Raw genomic sequence first — 27013 nt, 5'->3', positions numbered from 1 at the left:
AATGATTCGTCTCCTTCTCTAGAGCTGCGTATGTCTGTACCTGTGAGGCGCGAGAGCGACATACCGGTGGCAAAGAAAAACGTCGCACTGTCGTTTCTCCATTCCCGGCAGCAAGTTTTGTATACGTGAACTTTATTTGATGAAAAAGAAACACAATATGGGTGTGTCAAACGCAACTTCATTGTTCGGAAACAGACACTAACTAAATCGGATAGCATGCATTAACGAAGTTTCAGATTGTTTCCCGTGTTCCGATAGCACTACTTAAGTGGATACTCGATCGTCGGAGATAATCGAATCGAACATACTCACTTGTGTGGTGTGTGCCACACTGACAGTAATTATCGGCACGAAATGTGTCTCCACCGAACAGCACTTACGGCATCGATCTCTTGCGGCGATGAAAACATGCGCTTGTATTTCCACGTGCGTGCATCAAGCATGCCTATTTGGGTCGTAATCCAGAACCGAAACCAACTTTCCCGCGATGTCTGGCTACCGTTCTCGATAAACATACAAAATAATATAAACAAAGTGGAACATTTTATTTATTACTGTGATATTATATTACAATAATCTTTTGTGTACTTTGTAGAATTTAGTGAATTTAATATCACAAAAAGTTGAAACACACATCAACGTGATTTGGCAACCATGGCAACGCTCCGAATCTTTCCGAACTTTTCCGAATCGCTTGAGATTCGGCTACTCTTCCGAATCTTTCCGAATCTGCAGATTCGGCTCCGAATCTCGATTCGGATAAAGATTCGTCCCATCACTACCCGTCGCAACGAACGAACCGGGCGCATAGACCCTCTCTTCGCTCGGACCCAACGGCACGACAACTCATGTCTCCTCCGGGCTGTGAGACTTTGGAGGTCCCTGCCTGACGCCATCACTAGCTTGCCCATCACAGACAGAGACGAGGTGACACAGTTCTGCAAGGCAGCAGCCAAACACCTCTAAACACCCACGATGTCTTGCATACCTCATCATACGTCACCCACCTCACTTTTCACCCTCTTCACCATCCCATCATCATCGTCCCACACTTCTCAAGCCAAGAAGCCTCGCATCGCCATCATCGTCTAGCTGCTGGCCACATAGGCACATATGTGTACGGGCGGAAACGCCTTCTATGCGACCTGTACTTAAATGTACAAATAAATATCTATCTATCTATCTATCTACCTATGGTTTAGTTTGACTTTAAAGAAATATTATGCATAAAAAAATGAACGAGACCGATTAATTGATTAATTAATCCTTAAAGTGTAGCGTTTAATCGGGTTAAGTGTTTCAATCGACACCCAGCCCTACAACCAACGCTTCGTCGCAGAAAAGCGCCCGCGAGGTGGCGCCACCAAAACTTTTGTTTGTCATCATCATCGTCATGATGTCCTTTTCCTAGCCTGCTGCCTCTGGCATCTGCTGAAGGGGCTGAAGGTATCGGAGCTACGGAGGCGTCAATCGGCGTCGTCTGCCTGATGAGCCTTACTTTAAAAAAATTACTAGAAAAGTGGTGGATAGTTCGCGTGCGGTGTGCATGCTGCAGAGGGCAGCTCTCACTCGATTCTGTCTGGTCGTGGCAGTGACACAGACTCATGGACGACGATGAACGGGCACCGCTGCTCCAGACTCCCGTCAACCAGGCCGCGAGCGAGTCACTGCGCAGCAACCGCAGTGCGTGCAGTTCGACCAGCGAGGCGCTATCCAGCCAGTCTGTCAGGTCAGTCCTCGTGCCACTGCGCGGAAAGTTTTTTGGCGCCGTTCGCTCATTCACCGAGTGACCAGCGCTACAAGTTTTCCACGGCAACCAAGTTGCGACATGTCGCAGATAAAGCTCGCTGATAGCCGTATTATCCAAAGGCAGATAGCCTTCTGGCCGATCTCTCGTCGAGGTCTCGCATGAAGACCTCGAGGGTTTGACATAAAAATACTCGCCTGTTTCAAGCCGGACCCTATCCGAGGAATTCGTGTTGCAGCGCGAGGATCTAGGAATGAACTCTTCTATCATGGTTCACATCTGTCATTGTATCATCCCACTTTGTGTTTAATTTAGGTGATCACTCTGTCCTTTTTATTCTTTCAGTTGTGTAGGGAAAAGTAATGTATTCATTCGGATGCAACCTTCACTTATATTTGCTGTTGGAACTGTCACAGTGTTGTAACAAGGATGAAGCCTCGTCGGGTGGCTTGAGCTGCCTCTTGCTTCACCCTCCCACACGATTGCCTGAAAATAAGCATAATTATATTCATTCATTCTTTCAACCTTCTGGAGCGTACCTAAAGCCACATTAGTACTGCTTATACATCGTACCAAAGACATCCCAAGACGTGTTCGAAATGTGGATAGGTATGATTCGTCTGAAATTGGCATTGTTATCTGTGGTCTCCCGCAGGAAGCCCTTCCACTACCCGGTCGGGGAGCAGGGCCGGGTGCTGTCGGATCCAGACTTGAACGCTGCGGCTACCTACAGTCGCTATCGCTACTACAACAAGCTCGTGCATCCAGCCACACAGTTGCTGGTCAGTCTTTTTTTGTCGGATACGCTGAGGGCCGTCTAGAGACTTAAACGGGGCTACGACAGACGCGGGTGCCAGCCTTTAGAAAGGGCTTCTTTAACACAAGCGCATGGTGTCGACATTCTGACCCGCGCACTTGTGCCACTTTAGCACGATGTCTGAAACGTGTCTCCCACCGACGCGTATAGTAGCCTCCTATTCCGCCGACGCATGGAAAGTGGTCTCAAACTGGCAACGAATGACGACACAGAAGCCGAAGTGTCGTGCTATCGGATGCCGCGATCACGGCAGTTCGCCGTAGACGTTTCAGTAAAAAAGTATGAGCGAAAGTGATTGTTACTGTTGTTGCGGCGCCCCGAACGCTGGCTGCCGATGCTTCCGAGCGTGGAGCCAGTTCGAACCTGGCCAATCTCCTTTCATTTCATTTATTCAACCCTTAAAGGCCCAATGGGCATTACATAAGGGGGGGCGAGGAATATAAAATCGAAATTACAGAACACCGCACGAAGCGAAAAAAACAAACAAAAAAACATCAATTATACATTTGTACACGCTATAAAAATAGCAGGGAAAATCCACACAGAAACAAATGAGGTCAAAAATCACCAACATATCGTCTATGTAAGCACTCGACAAAAAAAAAATATATAAATAATAATATTAAAAAAATAAAATAGAATAATACATATATAATAAAATATAAAAATAAGGTAGCCAACTATGAAAACAATGTAGAAATCGCCTCACGGAACAGGCCGGTGTCACTAATGTCGACTCTGGCGTTGGGAAGGTTGTTCGAATCGCGGATGCCTCGCGGGACAGCGGAGTTAATAAATGCATTAGTTTTACAGGTTAGGTGCTTGAAACTTTTGCTATTAGTGGTTCGATGGGAAGATCTGTTAGGAGGCTCAAGAAAAGGTATATTATTATCGTGATAGTAGAGCTTATGGATGAGGCACAGAAGAGCAATTTTACGGCGGTTTTCGAGCAGAGGGAGAGAATAACTGACTTTTGGGAGTAGAAACACTTATATTATAGGAATAACTCAGTGTTATAAAACGTCCCTCTCGATTTTGGACGGCTTCGATACGTTTGGTTAAGTAGACTTGATGGGGGTTCCAGATTGGTGAAGCATAATCAAGTTTTGGGCGAACGTAAGTTTCGTAGGCTAGTTTACGGAGTTGAGGATGTGCTGCCTTGAGGTTACGCTTAAGGTATCCGAGGGTTCGAGAAGCATTAGCAGTTACGTTGTTATTGTGGGTGATCCATGAGAGGTTAGAAGTGAGGTGAACTCCCAGATATTTGTCAGAAGAAGCAACACTAACAGGCGTGTTACCAAGAGAATGGGGGAATGAGGAAAGGCTTTTTTGCAAGTAAAATTAAGTAATTTGCATTTTGACGTGTTTAGGGGCATTAACCATTTGTCACACCAATTATGAATATTGTCGAGATCTCGCTGAAGGATTAGATGGTCATTTGAATGATTAATTTTTCGGTATAGCACACAGTCATCTGCAAACAAACGTATGTTAGAGGACAGCAAATTAGGAAGGTCTTTAATATAGATAAGAAACAGAAGAGGCCCTAAGACGGTGCCTTGAGGGACTCCCGAAGTTACGTTAGAAATGCCAGATTGAAAATCTCCATTGACAGTCCTGACGCGCGGATTTCCTGGTGACCTTTGTGGCAGGCTATTCCCGACCATGTGGTGCCGGCCTACTTCCTGGTTCCCTTCTTCAACACTGAGGTGGGAGGAGAGCAGAGCAGCCTCGTGACGATGTGAGTGGGTGTCGCGGGACGACCGGGGAACTTGCGGCACACTCGCGTTAACTTTGGTCTCGGCGGGTCCCGACGCTCAGCGAGAAAGTCAGCAATCTTGCTGAGTTTCTCGCCGAGTGTCCATCTAAAACACCCTCTGTGCACGAAACACGACTTGTTGAAACCCACTGTAGCTTTCTTGTTGAATAGGCTACCTAGGTGGCATGGAAAATGTAAAAAAATAAAAAAATTTTCAGAATTCTTTAAAATTTTTAATAGTGCATTTTGTATAGTTTTTCGTGTAAGTATTGGGGGGAGAATAACGTCCGGGGACCGGTCCTCAAAGGGGAACCCGATGCCTGTCCCACCGCGAGGCCGACGGTTACCAGCGAGGGCGGTCGCTGCACCAGGTTTGCCAACGCCGTGCCAGCAACGACAATCCCGGTATCCAACAGCGTTTATTGGTAAACAGGGCTCCCCAACAAGACACTGCAGTCAAGCAAGCCGCAGCACCCGCTGACCTGAGAGCCAAAGGGGCATTGCGAGCGGAGTCATCGCCGGTGGTCCGAGCTCACGCCACTAACCGTCGTAGTAGGAGTTCGGGCCGGAGCTTTCCGCAGACGGAAGTCCACTTGGAGGGGGGGACGCCGACTGTTGGAGCCAGAGGAGATGCTGGCATCGAGTCATCGCTGGTCGGACGAGCTTGTACGCCGCGACTCGACTTGTCGCCCGAGACTCCTCGACCAGACGGTCGTCCACTCGAAGGATGGAATGCCCGACTGTCCAGCGCGATCTCGCTGGTCTCCTGAAAACGGGAAATGCACGGAGGAGTGCGAGAGTATTCCAACATGGTAGCATACTCTCCCCGACACGATACGGAGCAAGCAGGCTCGAAGGCAGAGGACTCTGGCCAGAACGTCCGTGGCTTATGCCTTCTCGGGGAGGGAAATCAGTGGCTCTCACAATATGGACTTTTGCTGCAGAAATATGCAACAGAGTAGCAATTTTTCTCGAATAATCCATTCACGACAATATTGAAACCTGCTCCCATTTGAGCATACAGTGCAATCCACTTTTAACGGTAATGAGTAAACCCGAAAATTTAATTGTTATAACTGATTATCGTTGTATCTGAACTAGATACTGAGTGTTTATAGTCTAGAAGCTCTAGAAACTGACCGTTAAGAGCAGTGCATCGTAATATGTAGTATCGTCATAAGTGGATTGCACTGTATATTGCAATCATAGTAGTACACACGTGGAATTTTCAATATAGTTTCACTGCGCCGAGTGGGGGGTGCGACTTATACAAAGGTGTAACTTATACGCCAGGAGACATGGTAAATATAATTAAACCACATGAAGCAGGTTTGCTCATTTGAGAGGTTGAAAAGTCGAGATTATTTTTCAAGAGCAGTGTTTGAGCACTCTTCCTTTGCAGATTCGCCATCTGGAACACAATGATGGGCACCTCTCTACTGAGCATGCCTTGGGCCATCTCGCAGGTCAGTGGAGTCCCAAAGCCCTCTGGGGGCCTCCTGCTAGACGCGACCTACGCACATAACTCGACGAGCTTAAACCCTCGTGTGCCTCCTCGGCTAGTTGTTTATGCACATAGCTCGATGAAATCCAGCGTGTCGATGTATTCATTAATGCTCATTTTGAATTTACATTCATGCTTCAACTATCGTTTTTCAAGTAAAAGATACGCCAAAGTATAACATCCCAATTACGTTACGTAACGCACTTCCGTAACGGAGGAGCTTTGCAGGGGATACAGTTTGGACACCAGCGCTGCGTCAACGTTTGTCCAGAACCCGCCCTGCCTTGGATGGAACGGAAGTCCGAGCCGAACGCCAACGCAGCGCCAGTGTCCAATCCGTTGCTCCCGCGCTGGCCTTCTCCCAGGGGACAGAAGATTCAGCACCATGGCCGCGTTACATAGAAGCGAGCGGGCTCACATATACAGTGGGAGAGTGCGCAGGAGGCATGGCGGGCGAAGAGGACTGACAGGTGCTTTTCAAGGACACGCGAAACACCGGCGTCTAAGCGGATCGTGGGAGGCACAAGCTTCATGTTCTGCTCTTAGCGGAGGGCCAGCCTCGGTGGGAATTTCTCTCAAAGACGCCGCGTGCGACGAAGTTTCCATTGTCGTGGGGCAACGTGCGTGCCAAGTTGGGTATGCGCGTTAACATGATGTGCGTACCAAGTTTATTCGGACCGCTTACGATGTGCGGACGGAACAAGACGCCAACTGCACCGTCTGCAGATGCGCTGCAGGCAGTTTCGGGTTGCACGTCGCCCCCGCCCTTGCCACGTCAGCAGAGACCGAAACACGTCTCGGACTGGCATGCCCGGTGTCCACACCAGCTGGGGGTCGAAAAAGGTCCCGAAGACAAACAGTGCAATCCACTTATAACGATAATGAGAAAATCCGAAAAATCAAATCGTTTATAACTGATTATCATTGTATCTGGACTAGAAGCTGGGCGTTTCTAGTCTTGAAACTCTAGAAACTGATTGTTATAAGCAGCACATTGTTATATCTGGTATCATTATAAGTGGATTGCACTGTACAATGCCATTGCGACTGACATGTCACACGGTCGGACGTTGCGGCCCTGGCAGTTTTTGCGGAAGTCCCTTCGATAAAGTGCGCGGAAACCCCGAGGCCGCCGTCGGTGCCGCTCCACAACCCGTCGCCGCAGAAGCTTTCACGGAGTAAAGTGGTGAAGCACTCAAGTTGGTTCGTGACTTATAACATAAAAGCGCTAGCATGGGACAAGGACAAAAAAAGAAAGACAAACAGGATAACCGCTTACTCTGAACTGGGCATTTATTTAAAAATAACTAAAGCAAACAACCACTGTTAAAACAAAACTCGTCAAATCACCCAATGACGTCGCCCATCACCACGTGTTAATAAAATCAATCTCTTTTTGATGCAAAAAAATTGACGGCTGGCTGACACCGCCTTCTTCGTTGCAGAGATTGTCTGCGCTTGCCCAACTTTCAAAGTACCACGACTGCGGGGAGGGCCTGTAAAAAAGTTGTGCGGAAGGTGCTAGAAGCGCATGCTATAAGGAAAGAGGGCACTGAAGGCTGCGTCAGCCAGCCATCAAATTTTATGCGTCAAAAAGAGAGATTTTATTGACACGTGGTGATGGGTGACGTCATTGGGTGATTCGGTGCATTCCGTTTATTGGAGCTTGTTTGCTTTAGCTGTTCTTAAAATGAATGTTCAGTTGAGAATAAGCGATCGTCGTGTTCGCCTTTATCCTTTGTCCTTGTCTATCATTAGCGCTTTTCATTTTATAATTCTGCGGAGCGTTGAGCTGAGAGCGGCCTATGGCAAGACGAGGAGCGTCCGTTGGGTTCAACTCTGTTGCTATGCCACTGCCAAGATTCTGGCAGGCAGCAGCGTGACGCTCGAGCGACATCACCCAGTGGAATCCAAGGGGCGACGTTTAAGGGCGCGACAAGTGCAGCGGTCGGAGATGTGCTCCAGGCGATAGTGCAGGAAAGGGGCAAACCGGGCGGTTGTCTGTGTTGCAGGCCGGCTTTGCCACAGGGACCCTTCTGATCCTGGCCATCGGGGGGCTCTGCCTGTACACCGCCTTCAGGGTGCTGGACAGCACCCGGCTGGCAGGTGGGTGCACTAGGGACGCTCGACTTTCGGATAACTTGCTAATGCAGAGTGTGCTTTACGAAAAATCATTGCGAACGAGCGTAAGGAACAGTTGTTGGGAACGACCAATGTGGACGAGTGGCGCACTGGGAGGATTATGTAACGTTGAGGTGAAACGTAAAGCGTACAAAGACCCGCGTAAAATTGATATGACACCTCAGCGATGTTCGCATCTTGGTTGGTACAGTGGCAGTCAAATACAATTGACCTAATTTCTCTTCACAAACACAAGCCGTCTCTTGGCTCCCGAGAGACTTCCGGTCGCCCCATTTCTGCAGGCCTTCCGAGCCTGTTGATGCCGTAACTCCTAGAACATGGAAGTTCTACAGAAATCATGAAGTTGGGATTTAGTGTGGTCCTTGTGCTGTGCCATTCAACAGATGAGAGAGGATCAGTCGTCTTACGGGAATAGTAAAAAGGCAGCAACTATTTTGACGTTTCTCAAAAATTATTTTTACATCTATGACGTCACTTGTAAAACATAAGAATAGTAGCTTTATTATTTCGGCATTCCCCGTTACTGCAGCAGCCGTTTGTGGTTTCATTCTGTTTAGTTTCCGATTGTGTTGTCGGTGTTGTATTGATGGAGTCGTGGGTCGCTGTATTGCATGCCTAAGAAGTTCCTGTCCTACTCAGCTTTGGGAAAGTCCTATTCGGTGTGCGTGTGCTCGACTGGCTCGGTGGGTAATTCTTTCAAGCATGACATGCCTGGCAGTGATGTTCTGAGCTCTGGCTTGTAATTTCGGTAAACGTTGCGCTTAAAATGTTGAATTCAAAGGTGAGCTGGATGTCCCTCTATCTTGCCTGGACGTAGCAAACACAAGTGCATGCACCACGTAACACTGGGAGTTTGGCACACTTTTTGTGCCTCCACGCCTTCACTACCATGCGAGTGCACGTTCGTATGGTCACGAAGTCTCACTTTGCATCTGGCTCCCACCCTGTTTCCAACCAGGTTTCGTGGGTTTGTTTTTTAGTTTAGCTTTTGTTTTCGGTTCATATATAACGAGTGGCTGGGCTACGAAACAATCGGGGTAATAAATAAAATGTTGCAAATGCAAACACAGCTTCCTTGATGTTTCTTGACCAGTGCAAACAAACGACAAAGGTTCTGATGCGCTGAGCAAAAAATTCGATATTTCAGTCTGCGCCACGGCTGTACGAGATACGCTCATTTTCCGACAGCAAATGTCGTTCAATCGAGTGCAAATTTTTTTGCCCGGCTTTTCTGTTTATATAAAATGCTTCAAATATAATTATTGTGAAAAGGAACAGTACTGCATTCTGTAATGTTAAGCACAACCAGCAAACATTAAGTGCAGCCTGATAGTTGATCAGTTTTTCTTGCATTTCCCATCACCTAAAAGGGCATCAAAACTGCAGTCGACTGCACAAATTTTGTTTTCGAAACACTCGTGTTGAACTGCAACACAAACTGCAAGCAAGATGATATTTTTTGCTGCAATTTTCTACCACTTTCCAGTTCGTACTCTGAAGCTCCCTAGTTTCATGTCTGAGACATCTTAATAATGAAAAAAATATCTTAATGGGAGATGTCAAAATGATTTTAAAGATATGTTTACGTCTCCAAGATGTGGCGTCACAGTCATCGAAATAATACTTCAGATTATTCTGAAAGTGGACGTCGAAATTGTCACTGTTTAGTAAAAAAAAGCTCCAACAAATCTCTCACTAACCGGTTCTTCAGCTAACCACCTGGAGAACTCGCCATAAAACATTTCACAAACATCGTAAGAAGCGGTGCTACAGTGGGGGTTGTTTATCTTCTCATTTCACCGGAAGTTCGTGGGGACGCAAAGTGCAACGACGCCTCTTTTCAATGCTTTGTAAAAAAGGAATGGCCACACTTAGCCACAAAAATTACACTACCTTGATCATGCTGACAAAGGGCGAAGAGCAAAGCATGTGTTTTAATGAACTGGGCACATGCTTGTCTGTATGTGACATCACGAGGTCACACAACCGTGATATCACAGGATGCTATGGTGTCGTGTCACGGCGCACTATTTAGTGACAGTTCTCCATGGCTGTTCTTTGTGAAGGTTCTTCAACTGTTCTTAGTGACATTTCTTGATGATTGTTCTTTGTGACTGTTCTTTGCGGTGCCTTTTCATGACAGTTCTTTAGTGAAGGTACTTTGTGCTTAAGGACAGTTTGTGGCAGTTCTTCGAAACATTTCTTTCAGATGGTTCCTTGTGACAGTTCTTTGGGATGGTGTTCTCATAAAATCTGATGATAAAAGACAGTTTTTTAAAAGCTTATGGGAATGCAGTGTTTTTTTAAGGTCCCAGGAAACCTCGTGGTGATGGAGGGGCCCACGGGGGGCGGGTCGTGCGCAGGTCCTCCAGGAGGGGGACCCGTGGAGTTCTCGGACGTGTGCAGGCACCTGCTGGGCCCCTGGGGGGAGCGCCTGGCCATGGCCTTCTCCCTCCTGCCCCTGCTGGGGGCCTGCGTGGTCTTCTGGGTCCTCATGGCCACCTTCCTCTCAGGCACCGCCCTCTTCTTGCACAGTGGGTGGGCAGGGCTCCCATCGCCGGACTTCTCTGCGTAGAAGTCTGGTGGCAGGGTTCAACCCTATCTTCACTGGACTTCTCTGCCTCTGCTTACTTTTGGTCTTCTGGAACCTTTCAAAACGATATGGCGAGTTATTGCGTGTTTGCGTCAGTGGTCACTGACAGGATGAGAACAGCCCTGCCGTTCTCATCCTGGCAGTGAAAATAGGGTGGTTTCATCTAAAATCAAACACGGGTGTTGGGGTGGGTTTTTTGATTTGTCTCAAAAAATTGCATTATATAGCCTCATTTCTGCAGTGTACAAAACCAATTTTAAAAGTTTTGTAGAGATATTATTTATCTTGGCAACACCTTTGAAATGAAGGAGGCTGTAGAGTGACCATATTCCTTAACGGGAAGCTACGGAGCTTCTTGGAAAAAATGAGTTAGAAGTGAATTCTAGTGTATTTTTACCCCCTGAACCCGAATACCCAAACCATTTGCTGCGCAAGTATTGTTAAACGCGAGAAAAACGCGGAAGACAGTCGCTGTACGTGACGTCATCGACGGATATTTTGGCTGCCCAAGGCTAGGGAGGCGGGGCTTCAGTCCTATTTTGAAATCGCTCGTATGGCTCTCCGGCGCGTCGCATTGAAATATAATTTTGATATCTGTTATTCTAAAGGCCAAATGAATGCAATTCAAGCGTTTTTTCTTAAATGTAGAAGTGCCCCATCTTCCCTTTAAAGGGCAGCTCCAGCCAAAACTCAAAATGAAATAAATTACTGGTATCGCTGTAGTGACATAAAATACGACCCCAGCCAAAATATTATGTCCGTAGGACGCCGCATTCTCAACTAATGCCGATAACAAAAATGCGACCCGCCGCGAGCTGCTGCTCCTTAGCGGGCGGCCAGCGGATTGCCGATTGCTAAAGCAACATTGGGCCGTGACGTACGTATCATTCTCTTTTTTTCCTCCGGTCCGGGTGTTGCACAGAGTGCGCTTCTTTGAGCCGCTATAACCGCTACTTCGGCTTGTGATTGGCGTGTTTAGCCGCTGGTTTTATCTGTGGCCCGTGTAGCTTCGGTATAGCCTTTCGTTTATTTGCTTGTGAGGACTCCAAGACTCCTTTTAGCGAGCAACTCGGTTCGCCCAAGACTGCCCAGCTGTTCCTCAAAAGATGCCGAGTGCAATTCGTAGCACTGTGGGCTGCGCAACACGGAGGTGCTTTTTCACAAGTGTCCGACGGACCGGAAATTGGAGAAGGTGTGGGTGAACGCTGTTCGACGAGTGGACTTTGGATTTCGGCATTTACGCGCCCAAGGAAAAAAGAACGAAAAGCAGTCGAGTACAGCCCAGCACACGTATGTTCGGGCGCCGCGGCCCGCGCCGGGGGGCCTCAAACCTTCGTGTCTGGGACTGACCCGCAGCGCGAAAGCGAGAGGGTCCCCAGTACTGTATGTCACTGGCAGCGCGGTGTAAAGCAACGCCGCTCCATCCACGGAGCTCAGGTGACAATTTAGGCCTAGCGACGAGTACGGAAGACTACACACACGGCGACAGCCACCGAGTACGGCACCGAACGAGTTCACGGGTTTTCCAGTCGCTAGCTTTTGGGTATACACACTAACTCTTGCTACATATGCTCGATAACTACCACGTATACAGAATTAAAATAAAATCAGCTTACTTCCTATCTTTAGACGGCTAGCGCAACAGAGGTAGGTGGCGCTCGGCCTGCGTACTCGTCGAACGAGAACGATCCTGACGTCGCATTCACATAGTGGCTGATTTCTAGTGTTGCCGGGGCCTCGAGCGGCTAGTTTCGGTTTTGTTGGCCGTGCCCCAAACAAAACTTTCAGGCGTCGATATCTTTAAGGCTACGCACAATAATGAGAAAAAAAATGACATCTTGCAATTCAGGGATGCTGACTGCACTAAAAACAGTCATAATCCCAAAATCGAAAGTATGGACCGGAGTTGCCCTTTAAAGTAGAAAACGGGACATCCCAGAGCGGGAAGGGAGGGGGGAGTGTTTGTACAAGAGATTGAGATTGGGAGAAAAAATTGAATGAAATAACTGCTGTCATTTTAAAATGTCACCGTATTGCACTAAATTTTACTCTCTGGGTGAATATTTCCCGCCTGCGTTCACACTGCTTCTCGGCGACAGTATGCAGCTGCTCGTTACGAAACTATTAATCCACTTGGCCCCACCGTACAACCAGCAACCCAAGCTAATCCAAGCCGCCGGAAAGGGAGTCGCATACTATTTAGTTCAGCAAAGTTTCGTCAACAACATTCGTTTTCTTTTTTTGTGTGTGTTAATTGTAAACAAGAATTGTAAATATCGCCAAATGCCCTACAAAAAAAAAAAGTAGGCACACTCTATGGATTGAATCTGGATCCGCTGCGTATGAAGCGGGCCCTTTTCCACTAAGCTAACTTTTTTTTTTCTGTATTGCAAACTGAAGTTTTTGGTAACCACTAGTTTTATACGAGACCCACCAAGTTCCGCATCGTGCGTATAGCAGTTTCCAGTCGAGGTGGACGTGTTTGTGCGTATTGCTTGAAGGCCGACGACCACACACAAGATTCTGCAAGGCAGAAGATCCTCCTCACCCTGGGGGATGAGGAAACATGCAACGCTGGGCAGGGTAGAAGGGGGGAAAGGAGGGAGCAGGGAAAAAGTGGAAAACGCGAACTGGTCTTCGGTCTTTAACTCATATTTTAAAGTAGTTGCGATTATTTTTGTAAAAGATACTTGTAACGAGTAAGCATAGTTTCGGTTTGCTTCTGCTCGCTTGGTGCCAATTTCGAAACTGTGAACCCCTGCAAAAACGGGACATGATTCTTTATTGGGACAAAAAGACGGGACGGCAGAAACGGACCTCAAAAACGTGACTGTCCCGGCCAAAACAGGACGTCTGGTCACCCTAGCAGGGTGAAATGCTACATTTAGGCTGCATGCTACTCTTACCCAGTTCTGTAGGTTGTTATAAATAGGTAAAAAAAATACACTCGCAGTAACTCTTCTTGTAAGTGTATGATGGATGACCTTTTTTTTTTTCTCTTTAAGTTAAACCGCTTTATGCCAGAAATAAAAAAATGCCAAACATTGCTTCTTTGACGTTTTGGTGACATATTTTGAGCCTTGTATCTCAGTATTCACCACAGCTTTTGCTTATCAAATACTATACACATGTAGGCCTCTACATGTCCTACAGGCTAGTACCGCTTTAGTTTAATTTATTTTTGCGAAATAATTTAAATAAAGTTTAAAATTTGTCAAAAAATAAATTTAGCCATTATTTGAACCCGCTTTATTAAAAAAAATCATATTCTTTCTCTCATATTTTTTACTGTCTCCAATAATGTTAACTTTCTGTCGGCTTAATCAGTTACCCCCCCCCCCCCCCCCCCCTTTTTGTTTTATTTTCTGTAGAAGTGCTCAAACACAGGTGCTTGCACCTGATTTGGCAAAAGGGTAGCTTCGAAAGTTGCCTTTACTGCAAGGTTTTTTAGCCTTAAAGTGCTAAGGGCATGAGGGTGGGAAGTGAAAAGGCAAGAAAAAGTGGTGTTAGAGAGGGGGTAGGGGAGAGAGCGTGTGACATGCCCCCATTAGGCAAAACTGTCTGCCCCTACCCTTCTGCTGTCATAACAACCACAGGCTATGCATTAAGGCTGTGCGAATATTCGAAATTTCGAATAGTAGTTTCGAATAATACGCTATTTGATATTTGCTTCGTGAAGAACTGCACTATTTGCATTTTTCGAAGTGTTGATTGCGGTGGGTTAGCCCCGTTGAGAGCGCTTCTTACCGAGCACCGATGCACTGCGAAGAAGCAGTACCTGCGGAAGCGAGCTCTGCGGGTATTGCTTTCTGTATTACATGAGCGCTTGGTAAAAAGCGGTCTCAACGGGGTAACCTGCCGCAATCAACACTTGGAAAAGTATGAATATTGCAATTGCGTGCTTGCATTATTCAATTTCTTTACTTTCTTGTGATTTCTGATCAGTTATAATAGTTCTTCGAGTTTCCTTCTTACCATATGCAAGTGTGATAAAGAGAAAGATGTTATCAAGAAGGTTTTTGACAAGTCATAATTGTGGAACTCGGAGCTTTATGGACTGGTGTGTTGAAAAAGGAAATTTACTGGATAGCACATTGCACATTTATTCAATTTCTATACATTTAGAAGCCCAGGCATCTATTTGCATTGCTTTGGACATTCAAATTGTTTGCGCTATATCTTCCGGATGGGCAATCATCTTCATCTTCAGAGTACTCCTCAAAAATTCTTATTAACAAAAAACCGAATTTGTCAAAATGAATTTGGGATTACTTTTATCGGTTTATTTCGGTTCATAGAAAAAACACAAATCCTTTTGAACAAATACAAGGCGATTTCTAGGAGGAATAAAATGGGCAGAGTCTTGTTTCTTTGCCCTTCTGGTCTTGGGCATTATATGAACGCTCAGTCTATTCTGTACAGAATTTCCAGACTTCACAGCATACTGGAGCTTTTTTTTTTCCCATTTGGTGAATTGTTTCGTTTCAGGTCACATCGCTGGGACGGTTGGAGACGAGAATGGTGAGCTCTTGTCATCGGGGTTTTGTTGTGCAGATTTAATGGGAGGTGAGGGTGGGCTGACTAGTGGGCCTAGAATTTAGAGTGTTTTTGACTGCTCAATCGGCGTCGCCTGGTTTGTCGGCTGCATTTGCGATACGAGCTGCAAGGAGGCTGAGAAAGTGTTGGTCGCCGCCATTCATGATGCTCCATTTTTTGTTGCACCTTCATCATATGTTGATGATGATGATGATTGTCTTCAAATTGAAACTAACGTAAACCGAAACCGACAATATTCACATATGGTAACAAGCGTAATCTGAATGTTCACACGGGCAAATGTTGCTTATGTCTGTCAGCAAACCATCCAAGTATTTATGTTATGAGAGCTTACACTAAACACTAGAGTTATCTTTAAGCAACAGTATGGTGGAAATCCCTAGTTACATCGACGAATGTGTAGCACTAATGATTTTGCAACATCGATTGTACCTTTCTGAAGCATGTTTACATACAAAACCACACGCACATGCAGATCAAACCCGCCACTAACATCCGTGCCGCTGAACAGCATCGCGGCTCAAAAAAGGGCCTAATTAACCCGTGATTTGTTGCTCAAAAAGGGATTCAATGAACCCGTGGTGACATTCTGCAATATTCCCTCCTATACACTGCAAATGAACTTTTCAGCAAAAGCACGAGACAAGCCGGTGTCCCTTTGAGTGGGTTCAAATGCCAGTGACCGAAAAAAAGTTGGACAGAATAATCCCACTTCCTTAGAGTGAGAAAGAGCGGAACACTTCTGCTTGTTGTGGTAGTGTCATGCACCAACAGGGGGACGGCGACAGCTAAGCATTGGACCTGCGTGTACGCGAAACCTCCACGCTTCCACCACATCCGTCGCATCCATGGAGCACATGCAAAGGAAAAAAAACATTATTTTTAATTATTTTTAAACAACCTAGATGGAAAATGAATGTCATAAAACAAATTTATTTTCAACAAAGAAAACAATTTTGAGAGCTATATTTACGGCGCAAAACGAATTTGTAGTTGGTGCCCGCGGGAGCCGCCCCTGGTCACGTGGTGGACTTGTGCGCCGCCACAGCAAAGTCACCGCCGCCGCACGCTAAGCATGGTGCGCCGCCGGCTCAAGGCGTTCCTCGTACGCCGCCGCCACCGGAAGAAAACACTCCAGCGCGCCGTCGCCGTCAATTTCTGACCAACGCGCAGGTCTATCACGTGGTGTTTGCATTTTTTCAGGAGCTTCCTTTGGGCTCTAAAGGTTACTTATTAATCTTTGTTTTTTGTTGCACTTCAAACGAAGATGAATAAGCAACTTTTAGAAACCATAGGAAGCTTCCGAAAGAGCGCAAGCACCACGTGATAAATAGCAGCCAGTCACGTGATAAATAGCGGCCACTTTTTCGCGGGTGCCCGCGAGCGCCAACTACAAATTCATTTCGCACTGTAAATATAGCTCTAAAAATTTTTCTTGCTTTTTTTCAATTTGTTTTATGACTTCCTTTTCCTATCCAGGCTGTATTAAAAAAAAAAAAAAAATCTTTCCTTTGCATATGTCCGTTAAGTGAAGGTGGCACCCAAAAGTGCCTGCTCAAGTTTTTGCATGCGCTGAATGGTTGTCAAGATCAGACTGTTGCGCTACCTCATCATCACTTGCTTTGCAGCTCTGTTTCAAAGACATATTCTTCCCCAATGGGAAAAGTGTGTTGGTTGTGGAATTGCTTTACAATATTTTCCGCCAAAAAAAAAGAAAGTACCGTATTTTCCACACTATAAGTTGCACCCTTGCATAAGTTGCACTTCCGTATATTGAGCCGTTTTCGCGGAAAAGTTGGGATATAAGTCGCACCTTTGTATAAGTCGCCTCTCCTTGCACGGCTCACGCGATGAGCTTTTTCCGTTTTACGCGCATTGGTGTTGCGAAATCAGAGTTTAACACAATCAGCTAGATCGCACATACCGTTTGGCACACAACTTTGACGTTTCGACTCGCGAGAAATGCCTGTAGCATGGCGCTGTCTGACGGGGGCAATCAAGTTTTTCGCAGCAAAAGGATGTAAAGCGCCCAAAATAAGAAGGTAGTCTGCTTTATTCGAGCGTTCGCATACCGAAAGCATGAAAGTTTAACATGCCAGACACTCGTGAGCCATGCGTTGGGCCACTAGGCCTAGCCTAGGCCAAGTCGCGGAGACGACGCAAGCATCAATGCGCCGACAGATAAATAGATCTTGACAAGCTTCTTTCGGTGCTGCTAAAAGAAGGCTAGCCGCAATCCTTCCTTTTACATGTAGCAACACAGCTGTAGCATGGCAGATAAAAACTGCTCATCAAATAGAAACTTAGACAGACGCGAAAGAACTTTCTGCAATGCATGTATACTAGCCCACTTACCTTTCAGTGTTACTGGAGTGAAGCAAAAGAATACGGAACCAAGGCTGAATTAGGCAACGTCGCTCACACGCTGTAAAAGCTTTATTCTCACTGTCTTGCCTATCTACACTGAGCCGCTTCGGGGAAACTGTAAAATTTCTCGCTTTCCGAGTCAGTTGTGGAAAGTGTAGCAGAATGCGTTGACGGCAGTGCCTCCTGGAAAGGGCAACACCACCTATGGCTACGTGGTCACGTTGCCCCACAAAAAATGGGACACGGCGCATAAAAAAAATTTCGTCGCACCTTGAATTTAAAAAAAAAAATGCAGAAAGTTGCATTATTGTATAGACCGTTCCATTAGGGTCATAGCAGAGAGGGTAAAAGAGAAAAAAATGCACTCCCCCTCTCACCCCGCATGTCGTCCGCTCCGCCGAGTGGGCTGTAGCTAGCGTCCGGCTGGCGTGCAAACTCTGTTTAAAATCGCGTCATTTTGGAACTTTCAAGCGCAGATGCGCAGATTTTGGTATGCCAGTTGTCGTGTAATATTATGCTAGATAAAAAGACTCACAGGGTCCAATTGCGCTGTTACCTGCGTGCAAATAAAAAAAAAAGAAATAGGGAAAACTGTGTCAGATTGGCCGGTCTCTTTGGCAAAAAGTAAATTGTATAGTAAACCTTTTTTTACTATACAAAAGTTTGTAGTGGCGCAGGCCTTTAGCGACCATGAGTGGAAGTCTGAAATAATAAAGAAAACGTGCTGTCCTGCCGCAATACAAGCAGTAGTTGAGGATAGTACTGCCGACTGACTCAACTGCTATTTAAGTAACGGAAAAAAGATATGCTAGTTGATCATTTAGCAAAATAGAACAACAGAGAGCTGTAGGCTGATTTTGGAGTAGCCACAACTATTCTAAGAACGTGAACCACTTCACAACGGCAGCCACGAGCGAGAGTTCGATGTTCGGTAGAGCCCGCCGATACAGCCCAAAGATGGAGAACGGCAACCTCCCAGTTTGTCGTCTGCTAGCGGAGTCGGGCGCGTGCCCTTTCTCTCGTTTTACCCGCCGAACCCGCTGAACTTCCCGGATATGTGGAGAGGGCGCTGCGGTCGAACAAAATAGTGCCGCCCAGGGAGCGCTAAATGGAATGGTCTATAAGACGCACCAAGAAAAATATTTGGAAAAAAATACGCGACTTATACACTGGAAAATATGGTACTCAACTAGAGAAGACAATCAGAGAATATAGGGAATGTTGTTGCAGCAGACGTTGCTCATCTGGGAACGAGGATCGTTTCCCTGGTCATCAGTATTATTTCTCATGAGGAAGTACTCTCTTGTTGTGTAGCTTAACATTAGAGAGTTTTCTCTTGCCAAAGAAAAGTCCCACACTAGAGAAGACAGTTAGGAAACATAGGAAATGTTGTTAAAACAGATGTCTCTCATTTGGGAATGAGGGTAAATTTTCTGTTTGCGGGTATTGTTTCTCGTTAGAAAAAACTCTTATGTTGTGAAATTTTCTCTGGCTAGCGAAAAGTCCCGAACTAGGGAAGTCTGGTCAGTAAATGTAGGGAGTCTGATTCCAGGGGAGGACCTCATCTGCCGGCACGCATTCAACGGGACCCTTGGTGTCGAACTGTCACCCTCCTCGGTGCTGGAGAGCAAGTACACCATGCCCCTGGCCCTGGTGGTGTTGCTCTTCCCGGTCATCAACCTCAAGTCTCCCTCTTTCTTCTACAAGTTCAACGCACTCGGTGAGGCAACGTCCCTCAGTGTAACCTGTGGCACCTGAAGTTGAGCCGGTTCTGCAAGAGATCTGTAGTCTCACCACTCAGAGAAGTAGAACCAACATTGCGTATCAAAATGACTAATTAATTATGTTTGACTAACTACTTAAAATTACATTTGGCATCCTGAGCTGTATTCAACGAGTACCGGCCGTTTGGGAGCAAAAAGAGCTTTGTTTCTTTCACGCAAGGGTTAAACTATGCGTCGCCGAATGCTTACTCTCTGTTAAATGTGGTTTTATTGGTTAGGACCAGATGCCAAAGTTTCAGAACTTACCCTTCTCTGATTCAAACTTATGCCGTAAAATCACAAGCAAGCGCCCACTCAAAAATTTAAAGACAACCATGTAAAATGACGAGCGCCCCTTAGGTCAAGAATGTGCAAAGATATGTCCTTTGTGTATTTTCCAGATGTTACAAAATTGAGGGGTGTGCGCTTATTGTGGAATGGTTGAATGCTTAATGTTTTACGGCAAGCAATTTTCAGCAACTTTTTTTACGGGAAAGTTTCGACCAGCAGTGGTCCAATGGACATGGCGATGAATGACATCTGCCACTGTGGACAAACTACATTTTCTAATTCCACATTTTTTTAATTTTTTATAACTTTTAAACCTGATAACAAGAAATGTTTTGAAATTGTGTCCACTAGCGCTACAGTTGGGTGGAGAAAATGCGTTCGGCAACGTACTGTTTACCTTTGCGGTGAAAACACAGTTTTCTTTTCTTCCATCTGGTACATTTCTAAACACTTTTCTTTTCTTTTTTTTCCAGTTGGTGATGGTTTGTAAAAAGTTGTAATGCTGTTGGTTTTCTACCTCCCTCTAGAGTGTACCTATGAGGAAAATAAAACTGAACTGAAAGTCTTTTTCACAAGATGTAATATTTGTTACGTCTGCATATGTTTCTATCACATAACCTGAGTTCTATGCTTTCTGATAAATCCGAACAGCACCCGCCGGTAAAGTTTTCATCAATTTGGATTTATCTGATAAAACTCCAAATTTTAATGTATCAATGCAAAAAAAAAAAAAATACGAAAGAAAATGACAGTATTTTAAAGTTTGGTCAGCGCACAGGGTCGATGGTGGTCTTGAGAAAATGCCAACCCAGCTTTCTTTCAAATTTCAGACGATTAACAGAAGGGATCTTCCCGCTTATCTCGTCAAGGTTCATTCGGGACAAAAGGTCATTGTACTTTCTGGTCATGACAGAAGTCACTGTTCTGTCTTCCAGTTCGGGCCATACTATTTTTGTTTTTTAGAGGAAAGAAAGGTTGTGTTTTTGTAGCAGTGAAAGCTATGAACCATAGAGATAGCATAAAAGGGGGAAGAGGGGTGAGCAGTTTAAGCTTCTATATTTTACCCTTTACCACTTCACCCCGCGTAGGTAGGTTGATGGATGGGATGGGATGAATACTGGCTTCCCAGCAACTTGATCTATTGATTATGACCAGTTTATTGATTTTAAGCTATTGACTTTTATCGAAGCAACACTTGTTTGCAACGGTTGTCGTGGGACAAATTAGTATTGCCTGTTGCAATGGTGCCAACGCTGAATCCGGCTGAACAAAGATCATTTGATACAACCGCATTCTTTTGAATCTAGCACACATTTACACCCGGATATCATTTATTTTTATATTCAAGAAATATCAAACGCTAAAATTAAGCCTAGAATTTTGGAAAAATTGAGAATTGAACAAAAATAAACTCTGAATTTTTGGCAAAAGAACAAACTCCGAAGAACACTCAGAATTTGACAGAAAATAAACTCAGAAAACACGGAATCCTACATGTAACCGACTACAAGGGATGTTGCAATTCTAGCGGATTGCCGTCACTAAAAGATGCCCTTGTTTATATGTGATCTATATGTTTTCTCTTGGATATATCTGACTGATCTTTTCCTTCATCAATTCTTCTTGAAATGAAACAGCCGGTCCCTGATTGTGGTGTGGCACCAGAGTGCTCCTACGGACCACCCTGACCGACTGTGTGATCCGATGCCCGTATTTTTCTCTCTCATGCCTCAGGGACGGTTTCGGTGTTCTACCTCCTCATCTACATCCTCATCAATGCTTTTACCTGGGGCATCAACGTGGACTTTGTGGATGAGACCAGCACCTCGTATGTTCCATGTAAGTCATAGAGTTAACCCCTTGCCTACTCATTTTTGTTTTTTTTTTTGTTTAAGGATTGTACAGCAAATTTTTATTTTGCTCAATTTCACACGCACAGTGTGTCTTGCTCTAAGTCAGGACTGAGCCACACTGACGTGCAGACGCCAAAGTCGATAGAATGCTCGCAGGACTCGCACCCTTTTCATCGCGCCTGTCACCGTCTATCAAACTGTCGTCTGATTCCAAAAAGTTTGAAAGGCTGAAGGATTCGTCATCACACATGCTCAAGCATTAATCACTATAAAAAAGAAGCTCTTGTAACTCTTCCTTGGTTAAAGCCGCCTCCATGTCAAAGCCACATTGTTTTGGTGCACGCGCTTATGAGCGACGGTTTTATTTTTTCTCGGCTAAATGGAGCGTCTTCTCTCTGTCAAACGGCAAAGCAAACGAACAAACTACCCAAGGTAAATGGAGCAACGGGGGTGGTTTTGCCATCTGCCAGAGTGCGCGCTTAACAAGCGCAGAAACCAAAACACAAGTCACTCGTGGTCGGGCTTTATGGTCCGTAGGGTGTGAAACAATTATTAGTAGATCATTATCTGTGAAACAATTATTAGTAGCTCATTATTAGTAGGCAAGGGGGGAAAGGTCCTATGCGTTGCGGCCACCTCAAAATAGTGAGGAATAGGCGTGGAAATTGATGGTCCCAAGTGTCTCATTTTGCTGCTGACGATTTAATAGGCACAGAGAAGCAACAAATCATCACTTATAGGGCCTGTATCGAGTCGTTTTCCCATTCAATTTTGCAGGAAAACTATGGTGTTGAAACATTATATAAAAATGAAAGACGTTTACAGTTCTCTGTAATGCCGAATTAGAGCGCAGCTCTTGAGGAGGGGAGGGTATGCCCCTCCTCTCCCGCTCCCCTCCCACTTAGTGGGAAATTTTCGCTAAATTTCCCACTACATTTAACAAAAAGTTCCCCGTTAAATTTAGCAGGGAAATATTCCTGCTAAACTTATCAGGAAATTTACCGACATTTTTTTGTTTAATTTAGTGGGAAAATTTTCCCTCCATGTTTAGTGGGTTATGTTGTGGTTACGTCGACGCTGACAGCAACAGCACCGTCGCTCAACCCGGAAACGGGCACCTAAGAGCTGCGCTCTAAAATACATTGAGTTGACAACCCCTCGAAGACATTCAGCTCGTCGTGGCAAAACGAGCACGCTTAACTTGTCGTCTGCTTCCTTTCTCCGCTCTTCTGGTGCTCTCTTTTGCGTTCCTTCTCTCGGGGCCACCAACGCCGGCGCTTACTTGGTATCTGCCGCGTTTTGTTTCCGCCTTTAACTCCGTGATGTAAATTGCTCGTTTATTCCTGTGGTTTTAGGGGTTTGGAAGGAATGCTGTGGTGGATGCCCACGCCTCCAACAAACACTGGGGGGAACTCTTCCAACTCCTCTCGTGTCTACCCTCCTTACACGAGTAATGGACACACTGTGCGTAAACAGAGCTTGTGCTCCTACGCTTCCACAGAGCACCCATGCAGCCAGTCATGGCATTACACATAAAGAGCACACCAGGTACTGAGGTCAACAAAAAGAATCCTTTGCGTCTCGCATGAGAATGTTGTCTCCTACCATAAGTCTCTGGCCTCTTGATGTTGATCACTGTGATTTGCTCTCTGCATACTCTGTAGGAGATGGACGCGCTAGCTTTGTCCATGAACGGTGTGGCTGTAGTAGACTATGTGTGGTATACGACGTACGATGTTAGATTCAATGGTTTCCGAAATAGCCGTTGGGGAGCTTTTTTTTTCCAAAATATGTTTGTCACCGTGTTGCCAATCTTTTTGTATGAGATGACCACAAATGTCGGATTGAAATCTCAGAACGCCTAGCTTTGACAAGCACTCTAGTCGAGCAACCATGAGCAGTTTCAATGACGGATAAAAATGAAATACTAGCGGTCACCAAATGTTTTTTATTGGGTGGGAAAAACTGCAACGGACCGCCCCTCCCTAAGCTCCTGAAGATCAACTTTGTTTTATTAAAATTACACCAGCCAAAAGTTTAGTTTTTGGTGACATAGCAAATATTGGGTCAACAAAATAGATCTGGACAATGTTTCCACCGTAACGTCACATCTCAGCAGACTCCTCCTGCCTCCCGTCCGCTAGCCGAATGCCTACCATGCAAACCCCATGCCTGACCCATGAATCCACCCCTGGCCCTGGGTGTATTCCTTCCCTGCAGTGTTCAGGACCACCTTCCCTGCCCTGACGGGGGTGCTGTGCCTGTCCTTCTTCATCCACAACTGCGTCATCTCCATGATGCGCAACCAGAAGAACCCCGAGCACAACGTGAGTCCTTGTTGCTAACGATGCGCAGCTTGCGTTCGCTCTAGCAAAGGACAACAGCAGATGACCAATTAGTATGCATCTAGATGAAAGAGATATGGATGGGTAATTAGTTATGACCGTGATTCTCAATGGTTATTGTTTTCCGGACCTTTTGTGGATCGACGGAGGCGATGGTGGGAGGTTTAGGTTAATTAAGATAATGATTGAATAAATGGTTATAACTAAGGGCTAGTGTGAAATAGAGTTCTCCCATTGACGTGCAGAAGAGAAATTTCACCCAAAAATTGGAACGTTTCTTGTCAATCTGAAAAAAAGACGTCTTTTATTGCCGGGCTTGACCGATGAAGCACAGCTTCGCAGAACCCTAGAATGCCATTGTGGACCCCCTTTTGAGAACCAATGAGTTACAGAAGGAATAGAATGTTTGTGCCTGTGCACAGTTTTGTTTGATTTGTGTTACTGAACATGTAGTGATGAGCCTCATTTTTATGAGACGGCAAAACCGCCAGTTGTTGACATGCGGAAAAATGTATGCAAAATATTAATTTCATATTTTGAATCCAATATCAAGGACATTAGATGGCTAGTAATCAAGGTGTGTTATGGCAAACCTTTTGAAAGGCATTTGTGAATTGTGGAGTTTGATTTCAAAGCAATTAGTACTGTTTCTGAAAATAATATTTTTCGGTCAAAAATAGAATGGTTGTTGCACGAATACGTTGGAAGATAAAGTGGTGCAGATGGAAGTTTCATGGATTTATTTTCCAGTCACTAGAACTCGAGAATGTGTCGCAAGTGCAGAGGATAGTCACAACAGTGACGCACCAGCATTTAGAAAAATATCATCATTACGAAAGTATAAGGAGGCATTCAAGCTGGCTGAAGGGTACTGCTTATTCAAAACCAAGGACAAGTTAGTGTTACAATGTGTCTCAAAGCAAGTGCTCATAAGTAAATGTAAATTTCTCCAAAACAACCACATTGGTTTTTTTATATGTACACCTCCGCTAAGTGAGAAACAAGAATATATACCGCAAAATACTAGAGGACCGCCCATCCTACTTTACTGGAAACTGGATTAATGTTGACATAGGCACTTGTCCAGTCAAATCAGGCGCTCAGCGTATAATTTGAAGAATTCCCAAGTTTGGAACATGTTAGTAATGGTATATAATATATCGGGTGTTAGTAATGTTATTACCTATATAATAATATGAATACCATATTATATTATTATATAATACTATAATATGGTACATGGGGTGTTTTTCTAGGGCTTCATAGATTTGTCTTAAAAATTCCATCAAAGCTAGACAAATGTGGCTATGCAGGTGGGTCATACGGCCAGGGAGACTTTAGGGGAATAATCGTCACGATAAATTGGTTAATTAGCTCATGTTTGTTGACAAAGTTTTTAATCATTGACGATAAAGATCTGGTTCCAACGAGAAGCTGCTGAACGTCCTCGAAAAGCACTACTAAATAAATAAATTTCAGAAAGACTTGGGTCACGCAGGAATTGTGGTGGTGCCCTAAGGTCTTGTGCGATGGGCGTAAGGCTGGTGACATGGATGCGCCCGTGCGGTTTGTCCATTTCTTATCGTTCTTCGTGTTTTCGCACTGCCAGCATTGTGCCCATTGCACGAATGGTAACTTGAGGCCATTACCGCGCTTCACGCGTCCCCAAACTTTTCCTACAGTTGGCTATTTTAGTGGTGTTCAATGACGCCTATCAAGTTTCTAATTGATACCTTGTTTATTTTCACTTACTAAAAAGTTAATCGACACATTTTGGTTAATTATCTTACTTATAACGATTAACCCCCATGTATTATTTCTCTTTTGCAATAAACCTCGCCTGCACAAGATTGCCTCAGTGCAGCTTTCGAGGTTTTTTTCGAAAAATTTTGCAAAGCCTAAAAAATATACCCCCTGTACGATTACACTCGAGGCTCACTTATGCAAATTACCTAATACAAAACACCAAAATGGAGATTGGTTGGTAACCAGCGAGTCACTCCGCGGGCGGCATATTCCAGGGGCCAATGCACAAGTGTCGAGATGCGGAGTTACGCTACTGTCGCACTCGGACTGTACCCGAGAACGGGGCGAAATGATGCAGCGGTGGATGAATATCGAAGCAGACGAAATCCCTGGTTGAGCGGAAATTGACATTAACGATCATGAGCCCAGTTCTGACCGTTAAATTTGTGTTCTCATGTATTGCCGAGCAGAGGATTACCGTAAAATTCCATGAGGGCACCCTCCCTCTTGAGACTGCCCATCCCATTTTCAGGCTAAATATCTGCAAGATGAAAATTTCAAAATATTGCCCCCCCCCCCCCCCCCCCCCCCCCAATTCTCGTCGGACATCACGCGATGTCCGACGGGAATTGCGTGTTTGGCACGATTTCTGGTGCCAATGTGTGTGTGAAATGTGAGTTTGCAGCGGGTTCCCGCGTTTTTGTCTGCGATCTGCACGTGCAGTATTGGTTCCCGTGACACGCGAGTTTGCAGTGAGTTCCCGCGTTTATCGTCCACTATCCGCACGGGCGATATTGGTTCTCGTGGCACGCGAGTTCGTAGCCAGTTTCTGCGTGTTTAATTATCACACCGTGAGACTGGAATTTGCCGCATCTGAAGTCTGAGGTATCCTTTCCCTTGACGTGAGAGTTTGTAAAGGAATTCCCACGTGCGTTGTGAAACACCAATTTGTCCTGTCCGCGATCTGCAGTGTCAGTTCCCGTCATTAATTTTTGATAAAGATTTTCCATCTCATCCCCAAAGATAGCCCACCTCGGATTTTTTACCATTTATCTCTTCATTTTAGGTGTGTGCCCTTATTAGATGTTAGGGTACTTTAACCCCTGAAGTGCCTTGGACGTGCTGAGCTCGTCGACCACTTTCTGGCTTAAAATGCCGTGGACGAGCTCAGATCGTCCAGTGGTTTGTTTGGTTGCCCTCAATTCCACGGACGAGCTCGGCTCGTCCGAGTAGTTCTGCGGCGCTGATCATAGAGGGCAGCACTCGTATTAGTTGGCAAATATTTTTTCGCCTCCGCTGATTTTTGCATAATAAACTTTTCAAATTTTATGTGTACGGTAATACTAGAGGAGTAACAATTCAAAATAAAAAAAAGTGAAAGCCGTTTACAACTCCCTGTAAGACCGAATTAGAGCGCAGCTCTTGAGGAGGGAAGGGTACTGGGGGGGTGAAGTGACCTGGGGGGGTCACGTGACGATGCCGATGATGTCATCAGTGACGTCACTGATGACGTCATCAGTAACGATGAC

At 45.3% G+C, this 27013-nt stretch overlaps 1 protein-coding gene across 1 annotated transcript; it reads left to right on the top strand.

Annotated features, from left to right (window-relative positions):
• The first annotated feature begins 1432 nt into the window (after positions 1 to 1432).
• Positions 1433 to 23738, top strand: LOC8040900 (sodium-coupled neutral amino acid transporter 9). The gene is made up of 10 exons (XM_042289215.1): positions 1433 to 1729; positions 2403 to 2529; positions 4217 to 4305; positions 5726 to 5789; positions 7840 to 7933; positions 10333 to 10503; positions 15051 to 15083; positions 19039 to 19206; positions 21275 to 21379; positions 23614 to 23738. Exons 1-10 carry the CDS (start codon positions 1605 to 1607, stop codon positions 23736 to 23738), a joined length of 1101 nt encoding a protein of 366 aa, XP_042145149.1. The 5' UTR covers positions 1433 to 1604.
• Positions 23739 to 27013: the final 3275 nt, after the last annotated feature.

This window comes from Ixodes scapularis, unplaced genomic scaffold (genome assembly GCF_016920785.2).
Source record: "Ixodes scapularis isolate PalLabHiFi unplaced genomic scaffold, ASM1692078v2 PGA_scaffold12__126_contigs__length_90152505, whole genome shotgun sequence".
In the NCBI taxonomy this organism is placed as follows: Eukaryota; Metazoa; Arthropoda; class Arachnida; order Ixodida; family Ixodidae; genus Ixodes; species Ixodes scapularis.
The sequence above is the reverse complement of the archived record's forward strand: the minus strand, read 5'-3'. Positions and strand labels throughout refer to the sequence as shown.

Bases quoted from the DNA above. Each gene is read 5' to 3' on its own strand.
- LOC8040900 (XM_042289215.1), top strand. From the start codon at position 1,605: ATGGACGACGATGAACGGGCACCGCTGCTCCAGACTCCCGTCAACCAG. The intron at 7,934-10,332 runs GTGGGTGCACTA...GGTCGTGCGCAG, and splicing joins GGACAGCACCCGGCTGGCAG to GTCCTCCAGGAGGGGGACCC. The intron at 15,084-19,038 runs GTGAGCTCTTGT...GTCTGATTCCAG, and splicing joins GACGGTTGGAGACGAGAATG to GGGAGGACCTCATCTGCCGG.